Source organism: Carcharodon carcharias, chromosome 13, assembly GCF_017639515.1.
Source record: "Carcharodon carcharias isolate sCarCar2 chromosome 13, sCarCar2.pri, whole genome shotgun sequence".
NCBI lineage: Eukaryota > Metazoa > Chordata > Chondrichthyes > Lamniformes > Lamnidae > Carcharodon > Carcharodon carcharias.
In genome coordinates, this window is record NC_054479.1 from 126,669,780 (window position 1) to 126,692,481 (window position 22,702).

At 40.9% G+C, this 22,702-nt stretch overlaps 1 protein-coding gene across 1 annotated transcript in view; it reads right to left on the bottom strand.

Annotated features, from left to right (window-relative positions):
• snd1 (staphylococcal nuclease and tudor domain containing 1) overlaps positions 1 to 22,702 on the bottom strand; it is a 946,160-nt gene that overhangs the window by 722,375 nt on the left and 201,083 nt on the right. The window contains exon 13 of the mRNA XM_041202041.1: positions 3,491 to 3,601. Within this exon, the coding sequence (XP_041057975.1) occupies positions 3,491 to 3,601 (111 nt within the window). The remainder of the gene's footprint in view (positions 1 to 3,490; positions 3,602 to 22,702) is intronic.

Consider the following 22,702-nt stretch of genomic DNA (forward strand, 5'->3'; position numbering starts at 1 on the left):
CTGCTCCAATGACTTTGCTTCCGTCAGAAGGCAAAAAGTGAGAATGTTCGCAAAAGTGAGATGATTCCACCATCTTCAATCCCATCTGTAACTCCTCAGAAAATGAAGCAGTCTTGACCACATACAGCAAAATCCGGGCAGCATTCAGGCTTGGACTGATGAGTGGCACACAAATGCCAAGCAATGATCATCTCCAAAAAGAGAGAATTTAACCATCACCCCATGACATTCAATGGCATTACCATCACTGAATCCCTACTATCAACATCCTGGAGAGTTAGCAATGACCAGAAGCTTAACTGAACCAGCCACATAAATACAAGATCAGGTAAGAGGCTTGGAACTCTGGGGAGTAATTCATCTTTGACCCAACCCCCTCACAAAGCCTGTCCAGTATCTGCAAGGCACAAGTCAAAAATGTGATAGAATACATCCCACTTGCCTGGATGAGTGTAGCACCAACAACACTGAAGAACACCATCCAGAGGAAAGCAGCCTGCTTGATTGATACCACATCCAGCACCTTAAATATTCACTCTCTCCACCACCAGCTCACAGTGGTATTGGTGTATACCATCTACAAGATGTACTGCAGCACCCACCACAGCTACTTCTAAGCACCTCTCAAAGCCCCAAATTCTACCAATTGGAAGACATGGGCAGCAGGTGCACAGGAATACCACTGCCTGCAAGTTCCCCTTCAATCCACACATCATAACTTGGAACTATATCACCATTCCTCCACTGTCACTAGGTCAAAGTCCTGAAACAACCTAGCAGCACTTTGGACATACCTATATCACAATCCTTGCAGTGGTTCAACACACCAACTCAAGACAGCGGATCACCATTACCTTAAGGGCAATTATGGATGGGCGATGATGATGCAAAACTTGCCAGCGATGCCCACTTTCCAGGAATGAATAAAAATGTCTTCTCTCCTTCCAAACAGGCTGCCTTTTGGCTAACTCCCTGCCTTTGGGTCAATATCTTAAGAGTTGTAACAAATAAATTGAGAAAGATTCCTCTTGGATTGTGACCACAAGTCTCAGCCAGTGCAGTTACAAAATGAGTAATAACTTTAGGATCAGCACCTTGATGCAATATAAGGATGTCAATCTCCGCCAGTTCAATGGAGTCATTCATTAGCCACAGGCTCATCCAGCTTATGTTATCTGATAGTTTCTCCTGCAACTTTGGCCTACATGTCAAAACTCAATGGGAGGGAAAGTAATTGATTAAAGCCAGATTCTCTATACTAGCCAGCACATACAAACAGACTCGTCTGGGACAACATCAAAGTTGAAGTAAATTTTAAAAATACATGCAGAATTCTCCATTCTATGCATTTGTCTCGTTGAACTCTTCTCACTCACCCCACCAAAACCAGGAACCATGCTCAGTCAGTTGTGAAGAGCAGGGAGAAATACATTTTCCTCCATTTTTCCCCCAAATGTGCAAGAGCTCTTAGCTTCTACTTGGCACATCCCCACAGCTGATATAATTTAATAATCCAACATATTAAAACAATATGGTCAAGCTAGATTTCTACTTCAAAACAAGTAGAACCATAAAACATCAATAGAAACAAGTTAATAGTTCATTTAGGACAGGCATCAAGAATGTTAGAATAATTTATCAAGTCAAAAAAACATTGAAGTTGTTCAAAATACAAATACAATCCACACTCCCTTTACCAGTTTGGTACCCTACCTACGAGAATGCTTGAGGGAGTTCGGAGGCCAGAAGAACGCAGTGTAGGAACCATTAGTCCGATTATGTGCAACAGTCTTATCTGAACTACTACCCACATGCTCTTGCTCAAGTCATTTTCTTCCAGTATTCTCTCCCAGCTGATGGCATGCCCTCCGATCCCTAATACCCACAGCTCTTCTTGCACTCTTTTATTAAATCATTTCTCAGCTCAACAGGTCAATCAAATGTGTGAGAACAAACAATAAAAGTTAAATATATGTCCCCTTTCACTTGCCCTGACCTTTTATTGACTCATTAGAATAATTTCAAATTCCCACCATGCACAGTTATGACAGCTCCACCATTATGGCAGATAATTAGGGGTGCACAGCAGATGACATGACAGCAGAGTTAGTGCACCACAGTATAAGTTGGCTGCATGATCTTTTCTTAAGCCTGTTTTATTCTAGGAAAACACTACAATGCCTGTACAAAGTGGGAACATCATAAAATAAATCAGAGCAGGAGTAGGCCATTTAACTTGCTCTGCTATTCAATTTGCTCATGGCTGATTTGCTACCTTAACTCCACTTTCCATCCTCTTCCCATGTCCCTTGATGTCCAAAAGTCTATCAATCTGATTCATGAACATACTCAATGACTGAGCATTCAAAGTGCTCTGGGATATAGAATTCCAAGGATTCAAAACCTTCTGAATGAAGATATTTGCCTTCAACTCAATCCTAAATGACTGACCCCTTATTTTAGACTCTTGAGTCAGGAAGGGAAGTAAGTGGCCATTCAAACCTATTCTCCATCAATCAATGACACACTGGTGCTACAATAGGTTGCATGATCCCAATTCTTTTGAGCATACAGTTTTTGTTCCTTCACCAGGGACACCACAGGAAACAGAAGCAACCACCATAAACTTTACCAAATCTCTGTTGCCCATATCCCACCTCACATCATGTCTCATTCACACATCATTCTTGTGTTCATTGACCAATATTTTGTCACCTGTCCCGATTTATCCTTCTTTGGCTCGGTATCAATTTCTTACTATGCTCCTGTGAAATACCTTGAGAAGTTTTACTAAGTTAAAGATATTATATAAATGCAAGCTGTTGTTGCTTCTGCATCCCCCACTTCCTTCAGCTTACTGTCAGAGGTTATCCTTCAGCAGTCTATGCCTTATGTGCTGGAATTCACTCCCTGAATCTCTCCACCTCTCTCTCCTCCTTTAAGATGCTCCCTTACAACCTACCTCTTTGACCAAGCCTATTGTATTGTGTCCTTCATTGGTTTGGTGTCAACTGTTTTCTGATGGAATTCTTGTGAAACTTCCAGGGGTGTTTTATTACATTGGAGGCCATGGATGATGTCACACTGTTGCTGTTAGTGGTGACCCGTCACTATAGTTGTCAGAGACAATGATGTGAAATCAAATGAGACTCAGTCGAAGTTGCTTTGTTCTTTTGACAATGGCTCCAATCTCACGCAATCTCAGTGATGAAAAACATTACTAAAATTTTTAGAATGAGATATATAAACAATGCATATGAATCAAATATTGAGCCAACAGATGAAGGTGTAAACCTGCAGTTTATTTTTCAGTTTGTTTCAATCCACTGCATTCATACATTTCCATTATTGCTTAAGTCAATACTCATATATTAATTCCAATTACACATTTTAACTGAAATTTGATTTTTCACATTACATCAACATTATTATAGTTCTCATCAGGAAGCATATTTTAAACATTTTTTAAAAATTTCAATAGCCATCTTACCTGGCCTCGGCAGCGAGTAGTTCATCGTAGTGAGAAGACCGTTGATCATCATCTTGCCGATAACGGATCACTGTGGCAAGACCTTTACTCACTAGGGCTTCTGCAATGTTACTGTAAAATACGGCAGGAAAACAGTTACTCCCAAGCCTTCCACTTCTGAAAGAAACTATGTTAAGTACAAATCAAGAAAATACGTTCAGGGATCCAATTATCACTGGGTTAGTTCAGCAGGGATTCTGAACATTCAAGCGCAAGAGATGTTACCTACACAGTGAACAGAAAACGCGTGCTACGTAAAAAAGCTTCTACACAGTAACCGAGCTACTAATTCCCAAGTGACATGGTCAAAATCAAACCATATTCAAGTAAAAATATACATACACAAACAGATTGTGGCATCTCCATTAGGATTGTCTCCCCACCAATAAAAGTTAATTCCTTTGCTCAGAGAAGAAAATGACTAGCAGGCGACCACACAAACATCAACTAATAAGCAGTGAAAGTATAATGATGTAACAACAATTTTATTGGAGAGTAAAGTTAGGTTATAGAAAAATAACCAAAGTTGAATAAATGAGGATTGCAGTGCAAGATGGAGATCCTAAAGGTTTTCAAATAACTTCTGGGAAAAGGAGGCAGGGTAGGAGCAACATGAAATAATACAGAAACATCTCTTAGGACACAGAACAAAGTTGAGAGCAAAAGGAAAAATTGTTCATAAAGAATGAGGCACTAAATGATTTTCTGAGTTTTATAATTTGATGAGTTTAATCAATTGTGAAATTTCATCTTCTTTTAGTAAAAGGGTCATTCTTTTGCTCTCTTCAACGTACTTACTCTTTCATTTTCATACAGATGATATCTGTTGCATTACAGAATACAATACATTGGCTTTGGCTCTCAAAATCCTTTGCATATTCCTTAACATATTTTCCATGATGTACATGCACAATTCCCAGATTAAAACCTGGAGAATGGGCATGAGTGCATATACACAATTATACAAGTTGAAAGATGTACAGTAAGTTCTACCAAAACAAGGGCCTCCTCCCCACTTTACCTTCCATGTCAGATTGTAACATTAACAACTTCATACTGCAGCCAAGGACAGCTTAACATGGATCTCAAGTATTATCTTTTATCTGTTTGGCTCAGTGGTAACTCTCAGCTCAGATGGAGTCTCAGAATTATAATGACACAGAAGGAAGCCATTCGGCTCATCGGGTCCATGCCAGCTCTCTGTAGAATAATCGAGTCAGTCCCATTCCCCTTCTCTATCTCTATGCCACTGCAAGTGCCTATCCAATTTCCTTATGAAATCATTGATTGTCACCTGCCCTATACAATTGTAGCTAAACTTCCCTACAAAATTCAAAGTTCCTGATCAGTGGGGATAGGTACCAGAATACTAGGCACTTCCACACATGGAGATAACAAGGCTTTTATCAGGGGGAAAAAATAAGCCTGACCCAGAATATAACTTAGAACCTAGACTGCAGCCAACTGAATCAAGTTGGCATGAGGTAATAACACTTGAGATCCCAAATATAAAACCTGTAACAGTTTGTGGCACAATAGCCATGTGCACTTAACCACATCATCATGCTCTGTTTACCACCATAATAAATTATTCTGCGAGACATCACTTACAAGTGTACATGTGGTATGGCACTGTACTAACATAGGTTTGCACTGCAAAATCCAACACAGCTTTTCAATCTCCAATCTTCCATTATGAGAAAGAATACACAGTTCAAGCTACTCTCACAATAAATGGTGAAAAAAACAGAACAAAGTCAATCACCCTCACCGAATGGATGATTGTATTCCCTCTTACTGTCTATGATGTGCGCCATAGGAAGATAGGGCTTGATCCTGACTACATTTCGTCAGCACTAATGGTTTCCTAGCATCCTTCCCAAGCTACCGTTCCTCTCGTGTAAACATGCTGGTTAGAGTGACAGAAGAGATAATGTAAGCAACAGAAAAGATATCACAGGCAAATCCAATCATTTTCTCACCAACTATCCACACAGGTCTAGGGACCCAGACCAGATATACCATCGCCAACCACACCAACTGGGGTCAGCAATACAACGTGGACAATGAGCTGACACTGGGACATTCTTTGATCTGTAAGGTCCTGGCTTCAAACCTTCATCTGCACACAATCAGCCAACTTCTGACCACTCTATCTTTCCTGACCTCATGCTCACCAACATTATGGGTATTGCAGCATTTACACTATTTGATCAGAAACCCAGAGGCAGAGTTAAAATCACAAAATGCTAAACTGAATCAATGAATCTGATAATTGGAGGCTAGTAAGAGCTGAAATAATAACAAAAGCTTCCAGATTATCATTAAACATTTAACTGGCACACAAGTTTCCTTCGGGAAAAGAAATTTGCCACTCCTACGCAGGCAGGCCTACTTGCAAATCAAATCCCCACTGTGGTTGCCTCCTATGGGTCTCTGCAGCAGCTGAGCAAGCCACCACCTTCTCAGAGCAAGGTGAGATGTGCAATAAATGCAGCCTTTTCAGTGTCACTCACATCCAAATAATAAAGAAAGTTTTGATAAAAGGCTTCGACCTGAAACATTAACTGTGTCTTTCTCTCCACAGATGTTGCCTGGCCTGTCAAGTACTTGCAGTACTTTTGTTATTGAAAAAAAGAAAACAAAGATAACACAGCCCTTTCATTTTTAAAATGATCACACTCCAACATAAAGTCCAGCTTTAACTCAGCCATCTTTACCAATCGCCACCCCATCTATTACATCCTATTCCTCTTTAAAGAACTTTGAACCTGCCAATTGCAGATCCGCCTCATCCAAAATTCCATGTTTACTATCCCTCAGTTTGGCTTAACCAAGTCACAAATTACATCCATGGTGAGATCTGCTGTATTTGAAACTCAGTGACACCATCTTGCTCCATCACATTGCCTACATGTCCAATTCTGCAAAGCTGCCCTTGCAAGATCTCAGGCCTTCAGTTTCAATATATGTTCAACAATACCTCTTCTTTGCCAGCCCCTCCCCCAATTAACACCTCATGAGCTCCCCAAGTATCTATGACCCCTCTTCTCTTCCCCATCTACATTCAGCCAGAGTGCCAACATCAAAAGAAAGTTACAACACCAACTTCCTGCTATACGCTAACAGCACAGCGCTGAATATCTACCACTTCCTTTGACTACCTCTATCGACCAACTGCCTGGCTGACACAAAAACAAGTTAAAATTTCCTTCAACTGGACATCAAGATGATGTGAACTATCATTTGCATCCCTTCTCCAGCCCCACACAGGCTGAATCACACTATGCAAAAACCATGGTGTTGTGTACAACTCCAAGTCAAATGTCAAAACCACTATTATGTTTTAGGAATTTTCTCCCCTCCTTATTCTAGACTGCTCGGCAGTTATACTTCAGGTCATTCTCATAACTCCCATCACACCATTGTATACATCACCTTAATAATTAGGTAAGCTTCCAGCAATACATCATGGATAACAAATAGAACATTTCTGTCAGATTTAACTACTGAAATTATACTGTGTTCACATGATTTTCCTCTAATTTTTTACTATACAACAGAACACATGCATTGCATCTTAATTTAAATATAATATAAATATGGTCTTAAGAAAATGTATTTAGCAATAGCAAACAAATGAATAGGGAACATATAGCTTTACCAAAGAAGTCTGTGTCATTGCAACAAAAATAAAACGCTGCTAACCACTCCATATGGAGAGGGAGAATGAATAGATGGAAGACTCTCTGCCCGAATCCCCTTTATCACCTACTTTTCCCCTCAATGTTAAAGGCCCTTTTAAAACTCATCTTTATCATTGCTCTATGTTCAGAGTCCTAAATAAGTGGAATTTGTGGTACATCTCAACACCACAGCAGACAGTGGATTTACTAAGCTCTCTGGGAGGTAGGCTTTGTCAGTTTCATGATGAGGTTACCTTGAACCATGAAGGAGGTTCTTATAAGGTATGTGACCTGTTAAAAAAAATGCCAAAACTGCTTCAATGGCTTCTGCATTGCTGTACCTACATTAAACATAATTTCTGAGGCGTTATAAGTATCAGCACTAGAGTAAAAAAGTGAATGATATTCCCATATTTCCGTATTTCACAACATATGGTTCTTTTTTGCACACAGTCACACAGAAGCTACAGCCTTATCTGAGATGTTTTTCCTCAACATCATCTGAACAATGATACAGGCAGTGCTCGGGTGAGATAACTACTTTAAATAATCAGACAGAAAGGAGGAACTCAGGAAAGAATAAGTAGGGGGCTGAATCTCAGCAGGCTATTGTCATTATTGCAACACAATTACTGTAATTGTACATCTGCTATGCAATTGTACACGGATGCTGTACAAACTTAAAACAGTACACAACAGCAAATGTTGCAAAACATTCTTTGTTGCATTCCCATTCACTTTTTCCTTCTCCCAACTCAGACAGCCATACAGTTCTGCAAATACTTCATATTGCATTCCACAGGAAACACCTCGTATGCAGAACAAAGAGAATTTGAAAAGCCTTTTAAAACTGTAAATCTTGTACCACTTAAAGCTCTTCCAACAACCTATTAATATTACGGTGCATCATTCAGGCCTTGCCCTCATTCCATTAAAGAAGATCCCATCCATCAGTACGCACATTTTAAAAATTAAACTGAAGAGTTATACGGGCTCGAAACTTTAACTCCGTTCATCTCTCCACAGATGCTGTTAGACTTGCTGAGTTTTTCCAGCATTTTCTGCTTTTGTTTCAGATTTCCAACATCTACAGTATTTTGCTTTTATCTTAAAACTTAAACTGGTTAGCAGAATGACTGTTTAACATCCTGTAATATATAAATGGTTATTATTTTTCAGCCATCAAACTAGTGATCGCTTGCTAAACCAGAAACGATTACGCTATGCAGGAGTCTTTACACATCAAGCAATTCTCTGCTGTAAACCTCTATGAGTCTATATATAGCTGGGCACCAGGACTAAACCTTGACCCAATTCACCAGCCAATGCCTGTCAAGATGAAGGATGTTCCCGATGGTGGGGGAGTCCAGAGCCGGGGGGAACAGTCTGAGGATATGGGGTAGACCATTTAGGACTGAGATGAGGAAATATTTCTTCGCCCAGAGAGTGGTGAGCCTGTGGAATTTGCTACCATAGAAAGTAGTTGAGGACAAAACAGTGTGTGTTTTCAAGAAGGAGTTAGATATAGCTCTTGGGGCGAGAGGGATCAAAGGGTATTGGGAGAAAGCAGGAGCAGGCTATTGAGATGGATGATCAGCCATGATCATAATGAATGGCGGTGCAGGCTCAAAGGGCCGAATGGCCTACTCCTGCTCCTAGTTTCTATGTTTCTACGAGAATGCGAAGCATATTGAGCACATAAGACAATAGCTGGCACAAACCAAAACACTGATATTACAGCCTGTGACCCACACACAGGGAACTGCTATTGCTATTTATGCAACTTCAGTTTAAGGAGCTAGTTGACATTATTATCCATTATACTTGTTACCCCTTCCAAGACAAGCTGAGTCACTGGGCCAGAAGCCACTGGCAAAAATCATTTGCAGGCCATTATTAAACTGGAAATTATCTAACAACTCACAATGAGGGAGAGATAACCAGTAAGGTGTGAGTCACCACAATTTGCTGGGCAATTTACACGGCTCCACCTTTAGCCCTCGTGACAATGGCAGGTCATTCTCAACCTCCCTACAAGTTGCAAGGAATTATTACATTGGCACCAATTAAACTCACCACAGAAAGTTAGGGCTAGTATTTAACAGCAAAGTATCTTTTAAGGATAAAATTTGTGCCTGACAATGCTACTCAACCTCTCAGGACCATAAAGGTGCAGCAGTGGAGTCTCATTCCTGCAGCTAGTATATTGTTGTTAGAGATTTTTAATCCTCTCTCTCAATCCACTCCCTTCCCCTCTACATTTCTTGTTCTGTACCTGATTTGATTCTCCTATTTCTTCTTAATCCTTAAATCTCATTAGTTAAGGAAACAGACCACTTGCCGATAGTTCACCAAAATCCTAGATGCCCTGTTGCGCATGCTGCACTGTTATTTGCTCGCACTTCCAGCAAATTGCAACACAAAATCTTTGAGCTGAAGGATTGGGGGGGGGGTGCCTAACTAATGGGACGCGACATGAGATGCCCCGCTCCAATAAATTTTGGATCCATAGTTTGTCTATAAACCCGAAAGACAGTTAAATCGTTGCTTCTTAATTTGCAACCTCTCTTCCACTTTTCTCAATTTTGATGCTCTGCACTATGGACCCTTCACATGGGCCCCCTGCATTTAAACCAATAATGTATGCATTAAATTAACATCTATCTTGGATACCTGGCACCCAGGGATATCTAGCACAGAATGAGCTTGACAGAGTGGCATTAAACAGCTGGTAGAGAATGAGAACACAGGAATGATATTAGATAGGGGAATCCACATCAAAGCAAATCCCCATAAATCATGTCAAATAAGTACTTAATTCAGTCAAGTTGCACCACAAGTACTATATACAGTACTGGTTACAACAAATAGGGCATCTAGAGTTTATGAAAAGCAAAACTACAAGGTATATCTCTGATATTAGATGGATGAGTTAGGGAACGAATAAACTGGGGGACCTCATCCTCAAAAGAGATAATCAGAAATAAGATAAAACAATACTTTGAGATACAACAGTAAGTAGGATAGAAGTTGTAAATGGCAAGGTTATGACAGAATTAGGCCTTTTTTAAAAGTATGTACAGAAGCTGAATAAAAGCTAGAATAGATTGTCAGATTGGTTAAGGCCTGGACACAGAGTTCATTTAAGGACTCCCTAGATACTTTAATTGGAAGACAGTTGACTTGATATTCTGGAAGGAAGGGATCACATGGATGAAAAAGCCTTACTACATCCAAATCTATTCAGCAATTTTCTTTTCAGCCTAAGCTACATGCACTCATATGAACACTAGGAGATCAAACATCCACCTTGTAACAATTCTATCTTTTTAAAGATGGATGGGCTGGTTGTATGATGTCGAAAATTTATCAAGAGATAATATTACAAGGTACCAGAAAAACATTCATGGGCATCCCTTAAGTTGTTTCCTTTCATTCTTGATTATTTAAAACACAGGCAGTGATCAACTAAAAATGAACTTGCAAAATAAGGCAACAGTTGAAAACAAAAGGCCAGGCTGCTGGGTTTTGACTCAAGATAAACACAGAATTGAAAAGTGCAGAATGTAATGCTCAGAACAAAAAATGGCAAAAATCCCAGAACCTCACGTAATATGAATAGAATTTCATTATTTAAATCAACGTAACTGCTGCCCAGATCACTGCCAGCATTGAGCAAAGGAGAGAATACACTAGTAGGAGGTCCCTATTGCACAAGTCCTTACCCATCAGTATGCAGAATTAACTACAGGATGATCATAGCAGGTATATAAGAAAAAAAACAGCTTGAATTTAGTAAGAATGTGCTTCAGACACGCTCTTGTTCACTTCAGTTACAGCCAGCTGAGCATCTTTCCTTTTTAAAAGAATGTGATAGCTCGACATGGTTAGTAGTGTAATCATAAATATTTATACCCCAAATTGTCGAACAAGTTTTTAAAGACATACAGGAGTAATTTGCCTCAGTGAATTTCTTAGTTGACTCTTTCTATGCCTATCAGCTGACTTATTGTCATCCATCAGATATAACCTTCTTTTCCTGTTAGGGTTTGCAGAATATACTCCCCTTGCACACCGAAGAAAACTTTGACAGTTATAGCAGCAACAAGATGAAAGTACCAAAAAACAAAATTGAAAACACACATAGTTCCTTAAGTATTCCTAGGTCTGACATGAATACAATGACCATCCTTTCCCACCTGCAATTCAATTTGAAGACAAGATGCCCACTGGATGTTTTTATTTCAAGAGAGTATCAGGGATCATCCAGGGTAAATAGACAATTCTGAAACCAGCAAATTACGGAGAAGTACAAAGATTTCTTCCAAGTATGGCAAACTGCAACAGCAGTGAGGTATGCTTTACTTTGATTTGCAAAGATGTGTGTCTAGGCAAATTTAAATCATCAGCTGTGATTCACAGCTCAAGCAGATACATTTTTTTAAAATGCCTACATCTAAGTCACCGTTTCAATGGGCCATAACTTCCGAGCTCCCCAACATTCAGGGTTAAGGGTGTTAATCCAAAGATATGCTGGGGAAATACCTTCAAAAGTTCCCAGGTAAAATTTGCAGAGCAACTGTCCAGAAGTGCAAACTTCCCCTGGACAGTTGCTCTGCACTGGGAACCCTAACCCCGCCTACCCGGGGACAGCCCCCCACTCCCTAACTACCCCATCCACTGGAATCTCCCCCCCCCACACAGGGAGCCCCTCCCCAACCTCCGCATCTCTCCACTCCTCCCTCCCCCCACGCCCCGACCTCCGATGCTCTCCCCCCATACTCCGACCTCCGATTCCACCCCCCCACCCCCCTCAACCTTGGGCTCCAAACCTCCCCAGCCCCCGATACCCCGACCTCCAATCCTCGACCCAACCAACCCCAACCTCCGATCCTAGCCCCCAACCCACCTCCATTCCCCTCCACCCCCCCAAATCCTATCCACTTACCTTAGACACTTGTCTTCTCCCTAGCCTTTCAAAGACCATTAAATTTCAAGGGACCTTTAAACTTCATTGGTTTATCTCAGCTAAAAATGGGGCCACTGGCCTCCTTTTGCCTAGACTCTGCTGGACTTCGATCCTGGGTTTCAGCAACGCGCTGCACTATCTGGATCTTGCCCAGCCTGAGTCAGGTCGGAAGAGATAGGATCAAAAAAAAGATTAAGCTAAGAAATTGGGCACCAAGTGTTAATCCGATGCTGATTGCCACTCCAAGGTGGTTCAGGCCCAATATTGCCCTCAGTCCTCTTTAATAACTATTTTTAAAATCCATCAGGGATATTACACCTCAAATTCAATGGCAGCTGCATAAGTGTTTCGGCTACTTTACTAGGAGTCAAATCAATGCAGAGAACTGTGTGACAGAGTGATGGAGAGAATTTCTTTCTCTTGCTGGAAAGATGCTGAATGGGGAATGCTTCCTTCAGGTTTTATTGGGCAAAAGGCTGACATCACAGAAAACAATATATAATTAGGTAGCAGCTCATCATTCCACACAATGAACCTATGAGGGTTGCTGGTGCCAGAAGGGCTGTTCTTAAGAGAATGGAATTAAGGAACTTTGCTGCTGCACAGTATATGCCATTTTGCTCTCCATTTCAGGTGAACACAGATCAGAGTCAGGGTCAGCTATAATGTCAAATAGTTAAATGCCCTACTGACAGCACTGTCTAGCTTATATAAGAAGAATGGGCAGATCATATAGGTACTTGAATGTGTCTATAATTTGTGGAACTGTGCCCCAGGTCCATTGAAATGAATTAAAAATAGATTGTGGGGGCAGGTGAAAGAAATGGAGCATTGCATTAAGCTGAAATTCTTCACGTCAGGCATGATTTTGAGACACAATGGCATCATCGCCCCATACTCATTTCAGTTCATGGAAATATACATATGATGGTCACACAGGAACATAAGAAATAGCAACCGGAGTAGACCATTCAGCCCCTCAAGCCTGCTCTGCAATTCAATAAGATCATGGCTGATCTTCTTGTGTTTTGATTTCCACATTGCCATCTAACCCCGGTAATCTGTGATTCCCTTACCCAACAAGAACTATCTACCTCTGCCTTAAAACTATTCAAAGACCCCACCTCCACCACCATCCAAGGCAGAGAATTCCAAAGTCGCACAAACTTCAGAGAAAACATTTCTCCTCATCTCTGTCCTAAAAGGGTGACCCCTAATTTTATAATAGTGTCCCCTAGTTTGGGACTCACCCACATGAGAAAACATCCTTTCGATGTCCACCTTGTCAAGGCTATTCAGGATCTTGTATACTTCAATCAAATCACCCCTCACTCTTCTAAACTCCAGTAAAAACAAGCCCAGTCTGTTCAACCTTTCCTCATAAGACAACCCACTCATTCCCGGTATCAATCTAGTAAACCTCCTTTGAACCTCCTCCATTGCATTTACATCTTTCCTTAATTAAGGAGACCAAAACTACACACAGTATTTGAGGTGTGGTCTCATCAATGCCGTATATAACTGAAGCATTACATCCTTACCTTTATGTTCAATCCCTCTCGTAATAAAGGATAGCATTCCATTAGCCTTCTTAACTTCTTGCTGTACCTGCATACTAACTTTTTGTGACTCTGTACTAGAACATATAGACCTCTCGGCACCTGAATTATGCAGTCATTCCCCATTTAAGCAACACTCCGCTTTTTTGTTCTTCCCACCAAAGTGAACAACTTCACAATTTTCCAAATTAAACATTTGCCAGATCTTTGCCCACTCACTCAACCTATATCCATCTGCAGCCTCATGTCCTTTTCACAACATATTTTCCTACCTATCTTTGTGCCATCTGCAAATTAGCTACCATGTCTTCACTCCCCTCATCTAAGTCATTGATGTAAATCGTAAAAAGTTGAGGCCCCAATACAGACCCCTATGGGACTCCACTCGTCACATCCTGCCAATCCGAAAAAGATCCATTTAAGCAAACTCTGCTTTCTGCCATCCAGCCAAGCTTCTATCCATGCTAATATGTTACCCACTATACCATGCACTTTTATTTTCCGTAATAGTCTTTAATGTGGCACCTTATCAAATGCCTTCTGGAAATCCAAGTACAGTACGTCTACAGGCTCCCCTTTCACCACTGCGCATGTTACTCCTTCAAAAAAACTCTAATAAATTGGTTAAACATGATTTCCCTTTCACAAAATTAACTGCTGACTCTTCCCTATTGCCTTGAGCTCTTCTAAGTGCCCAGCTATCATCTCCTTAATGATCGCTTCTAATAACTACCCCATGACAGACATCAAGCTAACTGGCCTATAGTTTCCTGCTTTCTGCCTCCCTCCCTTCTTGAATACAGGAGTTATATTTGCTACTTTCCAATCTGATGAAATCTCTCCAGAATCTAGCGAATTTTAGAAAATTAACACCAGCGCATCGACTACTTCATTAGCCACCTCTTTTAATACCCTAGGATGTAGTCCATCGGGACTCAGAGACTTGCCAGCCTGTAGCTCCATCAATTTGCTCAGTACCATTTCCCTAATGATTTCAATTTCACCAAGTTCCTTTCTTCAGTTCACCTCCTGATTTGCAGCTATTACCGGAATGTTTTTTGTATCCTCTATAGTGAACACAGAAGCAAAATATTTGTTCATTTCTTCTGCCATTTCCTTATTATCTACTATTAACTCCCCACCGTCACTCTCTAGAAGGCCAACTCTCAATTTACCTACTCCTGTACAAACTCTTGTTATCTGTTTTTACATTTCTAGCTAGCTTCCTCTTATACTCTAATTTCTTTCTCACTAAAACATTACCCTTTTCAAAGACAGAAAAAAACCCAATTATCTGGGTAATGCAGACTGCTAGAAGCACAAACCACCTAATACCCAAGTGAAAGCTCTCATTGTTAGTGAGTGTAGGAACAGTACTTCTAGTGAGATGTAATGTCCTTCAATTAGCACACCCCTTATTAAAGGGGTAAAACACTTGCAGCCTCAAGAGGGGCCTTCATTATAAATTTATAATGGGTTTTCACCAAGAGCTTTAAATCTTGTGTTGTCAATCTTAAAAATTCTTCTGTGGCATCCTGTAACAGAGTCTTCCTGCAGCATTCCTTTACATTCTACGATCAAATATTTTTCCAACACACATTTGTCATAGAGGAAAATATTGCATCTCACCATAACATTTTAATATTTAAATATATTTTATTATAAGGTCATAACATTACAATCATTATAAAAGTGGATCCTATCAGCAACTGAATAGAAAAATGCAACTCTTCACCAGAACAATTTACACCTGAACCTCGAACCCATCTTTCTATTCGAGATGCTGATGGAGTTACTGTCTGTCGATGACAACATGCATCCTGTCAGCACCGTCAAGACAGAACAATGTGTTTCAGAGCCAAATAAAAGTAGTATTCCAGCATTTCCCATTTTGCAGAGTTGCACAAACTGGATGTATTTTATTTAGGAAGCTTATACCTGATCTTTTTCGCAACACAAATAGGTAACAGGAGTTTCTTTCACAAACAAGCTGATGGCAGCCAAACCATTGTTACATAAAGTTTACCAAAAAATCCCAGTTAATACGGAAATAAAACCAACAGCAACATATCACCGTCTGTTTAAAAAGAATGACAAGGAATCAGCAATGTCAAGCGCACTTAAAATCAACTGCTGGTGACTGTCACTATGATTGATGTACGCAACCCAGTTACTGAAAGGGAAAGCCATTTCTAACCAAAAAATATAATTGTGTGAGGTTCCTTGAAGGTGGGAATTGAACCAAAGATAGATTTATTATTGTGAAGTATGCCATATAGCCATTTATTTACTAACATAGGCAATAGCCATTTATTTATTAACATAGGCAATAGCATCTCCTTACAAAATCACTTCAGCAAAGTGGTTTTATATGGTCCTAAACTTTGAGAGCTTTGAAACCATCACGTTCATATCATGGGGCATGTTCTGCAAACTAAGGCTGGGATTGTTTGGAAGTCACAGTTGGCATCTTCATATCTGGCCCCACACTTCCATATCGAAGAGAGGAACCACACATACCAAAAACTTAAGGATCAAGAAGCAAAAAGGAAATTAGGAGTGAATGTCAAGCCCAACTGTATTCATGAAAGCTGGTGGCCTCTCCCTACACCAGCAACATTTTGCATTAGATTGCAGAGGCTTTACTACTTCCAGAGATACTCTCAAAACCACCTCCTTAGATGGATCTCCATTCCTTTCCAGGTGGTTGTCTTAGTTAATTTGCAATACAGTCAGTAAAGTCAGAACTATGAAATCAATGGACACCTCTTGCAGCCAAGCTGCCTTGCCAGTGACGCTCACATCCCAAGAACAAATGAAAAACCTCAGCCAATACTATTCTGATCCAGTCTCAGGGAGCTGCACACATGCTCAGAGGCAGCATTTTACCAGCCTCTATTTAACACTCCCCACACCAACTTCGTGGTTGCAGAGGAGGCAGATTAGGATTCAAATCCACATCCCTCCAAACACATGGCGCTATGCCATCAGTTGCGCAATAAGAACATAAGAAATAGGAACAGGAGCATACCATTCGGCCCCTCGAGCCTGCTCCGCCATTCAATAGGATCATGGCTGATCTCGTGCTTCGGTTTCCACATTGCCATCTAACCCCAATAACCTGTGATTCCCTTGCCTAACAAGAATCTATCTACCTCTGTCTTAAAAATATTCAATGATCCCGCTTCCACCACTTTCTGAGGCAGAGAGTTCCAAAGTCGCACAACCATACACGAGAAAAAATTTTTCTTCACCTGTCCTAAAAGCACAACCCCGAGTTTTAAAACAGTGCCCCCTAGTTCGGGACTCACCCACAAGAGGAAACATCTTTTCACCATCCACCTTGTCAAGGACGTTCAGAATTTTGTATACTTCAATCAAATGATCCCTCAATCTTATAGACTCCAGTGGAAACAATCTCAGTCTGCCCAACCATTCCTCATAAAACAACCCACTCATTCCAGGTATCAATCTAGTAAACCTCCTTTGAACCGACTCCAACGCATTTACATTGGAGGAGGCGGTTCAAAGGAGGTTCATTGATTAAGTTATCCGACATATTGTTTAACTTCTTCATTCAAAATAAATCAAATGGTTCTACTGAAAAAACATTGGAAGCATTAAAACAAGGGGAAAATCTCACATGAGCTCACTATTTTTGTTAATAAACAGTTACTACAAGCAGCTGTGCGACTTTAAACTCTTGTCCTTTTTTAATATCCATTAACATCTTAAAGGATTTGCCAGTTCCATGATGTTGATGAATTCAGTGATGCCCCCATTTCATATTCAGAGCACGAAGGAATAATTTGTAATAAGAGAATGAACTTGTCAGTTTAACAACCTACGACTACAGCCTGCAAGTGCGTCGTAACAGTGACAGAACACCAGTTACAACAGTATTTAAAATAAACACGGAAATTTAACAAGACAAATTAGTTTCCACAAAAATGGTTTGGTAATTATGAAATATAAATTGATGAAAAGCACAGAGACGGCATTTTGTTCTTCAATCGTCTATTAAAATAAGGCTGACTCCAACACTGCTGCATGAATACAGAAACAACTGATGAATTCACATTTGTTAGCGCAACAGTACAGCTGTCTTTGAACAGCAATGCTAGGAAACGGATATTGGGAATGACACACAACAGTTATTTTTAAATCACTGAAAAATTTTGAAACACTAACTTTCTGCGGAGGATGAATCCCCCTCCCAAGACATTTTTCTCTCTCTCCTGGATTTCTGCAGGCTATATTTCCCTTATCAAAAAGGGAGTTTGGAGATCTTCACCCAAGACCCTCTGCCAATGGTTGCTTGCTCAGCCAAAAAAAAGCTGACAGCTTTCTTTCTGCTGGTGTTATTTTTATTTACCAATACTAGTGGATAGAATAGGCTCCAAAAGTGGTCTTAAGTACCCACCTCTTTGAATAGGCCACTGTATCTATGAAGAGGTGCTCAAACTCTCTCTACACAAAGTAAAAACAGGCAGACTGACAAGGTCGGTTTTAGTGATTTGAATGGAAGAAACAGGTATTTCACTACTGGAAAGCACACATTTTCCATAACCATTTCAGAGTTATAAATTGATTTTTGTTATTCCTCTCTGCAAGGTAGCACTGCACTGTGTCCAAAGGCTGCGATCTAGCTTCCAAACATCGCAATGCAGCAACCCAACACTATACAAGACAGATAATAATGGTAAACAGGGACCTCTTTCATATGGCAGCAGCCAAATGAAGCTCAGATTCCATCCACAGATCTCAACATAAGCTCTGTGGAAGAGTCATACAGACTCGGAACGCTAACTGTTTCTTTCTCCACAGATGCTGCCAAGCCTGTTAAGTTTTTCCAGCATTTCCTGTTTTTATTTGATTTTCAGCATCTGCAGGATTTTGCTTTTTATTGAACTCTGAATAACTTGGTTTGTTAGAGGTTGAGGGCAAAATTTTGGTGCCAATATTGGGGTAGGAACAGAGGCAGGCATGTGTGGAATTTCCAATGTTGGCTGGTATACCCGTTCCTCGTCACAGTCCCAAATCATGGCCGAATTCCTGGAGGCTGGATCGGGCACTGAACAGCCACCCGCCCACAAAACTTAATTAAAAGGCCAATTAAGGCCATTTTTCAGTGGCTGACTGGAATTTTCCAGCCTGCAGATCTCCTACAGCTTCGGGACCATCGCAGATGCCTGGAGGCAGCCTTCTGACAACAGACCAGTGAGCCAGTACTCCTGGGTCACTGAGCCCAACCACCACCCCATTCCACCCATCTCTCGCAGCTGCCATGCATACCTGGCCTACAGCCCTGCAGAAAGATTACCCTTCCACAATGCTAGTGTGACACTTTCCATTTTTCTTCATTGTTCTCTAAAAATACTGAGAGGCTGCTTCAAGATGGAAGTGCCCCCTCTCTCTCCCTTACCTGCAAGAGCAGGTTGCAGCTCTTTCACTACTGGAAGGCCTTCTATTGGTCTTGCAGCTTGGAGAGCCCACCCACCATCCTCAATTGGACATTGAATGCGCCTTCTGGTCACTAATTGGCCAGTCCTGCAAAAATCGCTATCTGGTCACCCTAAACAATACAATGCAGGGGCAGGGCCTGCATTTGATCTCTATATCGGGATCCTGACCCCTAACAGAAAATCCTGCCCATGCTTACAAAATCTTGTTTTACTTCTTTGAATTTACCCTGTTTGCATATTTGATATTCCTGGTTATACTGACTGCTTCCTGTTATCCTGATTATCTAATAAGTTATTGCATAACTAGGGAAATAGAGGGGTTTTTAAACTAAGTAGTGTGGGCAATGAATCAAATGTGGTATATCACATGCAATATATCAAAGAGTGGAGACAAGATAAGAGAGGAGGATAGCAATATGGGGAATGAGGGTCGGAGAATGGCAAAAAGGGACAGAGAGAAAAAAATCTAAGCATGCATCAAGAATCAAGACTAGATGTAACAAAGGTAACAAAAAGACAAAGTTAAAGGCTCTGCATCTGAATGCATGTAGCATTCATAAAAAGTAAATGCATTGATAGTGCACACTGAAGTGAATAAATATAATCTGACAGCCATTACAGAGATGTGGTTGCAGGATGACAAGGATTTGGTCCTGAATGTTGAGGGGGTATATGGCCTTTAAGAAGATTAGGAAGCTACATAAAGGTATAGGGGTGGTACTGTTAACTAAGGATGGTATTTGTGTAATAGTTAGAGATTGCCTTGGTTCAGGAGATCACAACATAGAATCAGTTTGGGTGGAGGTGAGGAATAGTAAGAGTAAGAAGTCATGTGTGGGAGTGTTCTACAGGCCCCTGAATAGTAATCACAATAGGACAAAGTATACAGGAAAAAATATTGGGTGCTTGTGATAAAGGAAGAGCAATAATCATGGGTGACTTTAATTTACATATAAACTGGAAAAATTAGATTGGCAATAGAAGCCTGAATGAGGAGTTCATAGAATGCTTTTGAGATGATAGTTTCTTAAAGCAGCACACCCTGGAACCAGAGAGCAGGTTATATTAGACTTGGTATTGTGTAATATGATAGGATTAATTAATGACCTCAGGATAAAGCAACCCCCAGGTAGCAGTGACCACAATATGATTGAATTTTACATCCAGCATGAAGGGGAGAAGAATGGGTCTAAGGCTACTATTTTAAACCTAAATAAAGGCAACTATGTGGGCATGAAAGCTGAGCTAGCTGAAGTCAACTAGGATGTAGGCTAGGAGATAGGTAGAGGAGCAGTGGCAGACATTTAAAGGGATTTTTTAGAATACTCAGAGTAAGTATATTCCGATGATAAAGAAAAGTTGGGGAGGTCCCACCATCTGTGGTTAACTAAAGTAGTCATTTAACCACAAACTTAGGACAAAGCACATAACTGCACAAAGATGAGTGGCAGGTCAGATGATTGGTCAGAAAATGACTCCAGCATGATGCCACCACCAAATACATCTTACCTTCACCCAGCCTGGTCCACGCCTCCATCACCCCCTACACCTCAACCCCCTCCCATGCAACACCTGCCCCTTTACTTCCCCTCTCCTCACCATCCAAGGGCCCAAACACTCCTTTCAAGTGAAGCAGCATTTCACTTGCACTTCCCTCAACCTAGTCTACTACATTCGTTGCTCCCAATGCGGTTTCCTCTACATTGGAGAGACCAAACGCAGACTGGGTGACCGCTTTGCAGAACACCTTTGGTCTGTCCGCAAGCATTACCCAGACCTCCTTGTCGCTTGCCATTTCAACACTCCACCCTGCTCCCATGCCCACATGTCCATCCTTGGCTTGCTGCATTGTTCCAGTGAAGCTCAACGCAAACTGGAGGAACAGCACCTCATCTTCCGACTAGGCACTATACAGCCTTCCAGACTGAATATTGAATTTAACAATTTTAGATCATGAACTCTCTTCTCCATCCCCACCCCCTTTCCGATTTTCTCCCTCCTTTTTGTTTTTTCCAATAATTTATATAGATTTTTCTTTTCCCACCTATTTCCATTATTTTTAAACGTATTTCCATCCATTGTTTTATCTCTACCTTTTAGCCTTTCTCGATTCTTTCACCCCACCCCACCCCCACTAGGGCTATCTATACCTTGTTCGTCCTGCTTTCTACCCTTAATTAGCACATTCCTTTATCACCACCTTCAACACCTTTGTCCTTTTGTCTGTGACATCTTTTGGTTATCTCCACCTATCACTGGCCCTCTATCCAGCTCTTCTTGTCCCACCCACCCCCCTTAAACCAGCTTATATTTCACCCTTTTTCTATTTTGCCTTTGTTCTGTTGAAGAGTCATGCGGACTCGAAACGTTAACTGTGCTCCTCGCCACAGATGCTGCCAGACCTGTTGAGTTTTTCCAGTTATTTTTGCTTTTGTTTTGTACTATATAAATGCAAGTTGTTGGGGCCAATAAAGGTATTTGGGTTTCCAAAAGGCGTTTGATAAGGTACCACACATGAGGCTACTTAATAAGATAAGAGCCCATGGTGTTGGGGGTAGTATATTAGCATAGATAGAGGATTGGCTAACTAATAGAAAACAGAGAGTTAGGATAAGGGGAGAATTTTCAGGATGGCAACCTGCAGCTAGTGGAGTGCCACAGGAGTCAGTGCTGGGATCTCAATTATTTACAATATATATTAATGACTTAGATGAGGGGAGTGAGTGTGCTGCCACCAAGTTTGCAGGTGACACAAAAATAGGTGGGAAGGCAAATGGTGAGGGTCTACAGAGGGATATAGACAAGTTAAGTGAGTGGGCAAAAACTTGGCGGATGAAATATATTGTGGGAAAAAGAGGAGCTAAATATTATTTAAATGTAGAAAGACTGCAGAAGGCTGCAACACAGAGGGACTTAGGAATCCTTGTGCATGAATCCCAAAAAGCTAACATACAAGTTCAACAGGTAATAGGGAAGGCAAATGGAATGTTGGCCTTTATTTCAATGGGAATGGAGTATAAAAATAGCGAAGTCTTGCTAAAACCATACAAGTTAGACCACATCTAGAATACTGTGAACAATTTTGATCCCCTTAACTAAGGGGAGATATACTGGCATTGGAGGCAGTCCAGAGGAGGTTCACTAGGTTGATCCTGGGTGTAGAGGAATATTCCTATGATGAGAGGTTGAGTAGGTTGGGTCTGTACTCATTGGAGTTTAGAAGAATGAGATGCAACCTTAGTGAAACATAAGATTCTTAGGGGGCTTGACAGGGTAGATGTTGAGAGGTTGATTCCCCTTGTGGGAGGGTCAAGGCCAGAAAGCATAACCTCAGGGCAACGGGGCGCCCATTTAAAACAGATGAGGGGGAATTTCTTCTCTCAGATAGTAGTCAATCTGTGGAATTCTTTACTACAGGGGGCTGTAGAGGTTGGGTCATTAAGTATATTCAAGGCTGAGATAAATTTTAATCAGTAAAGGAATCTAGGGTTATG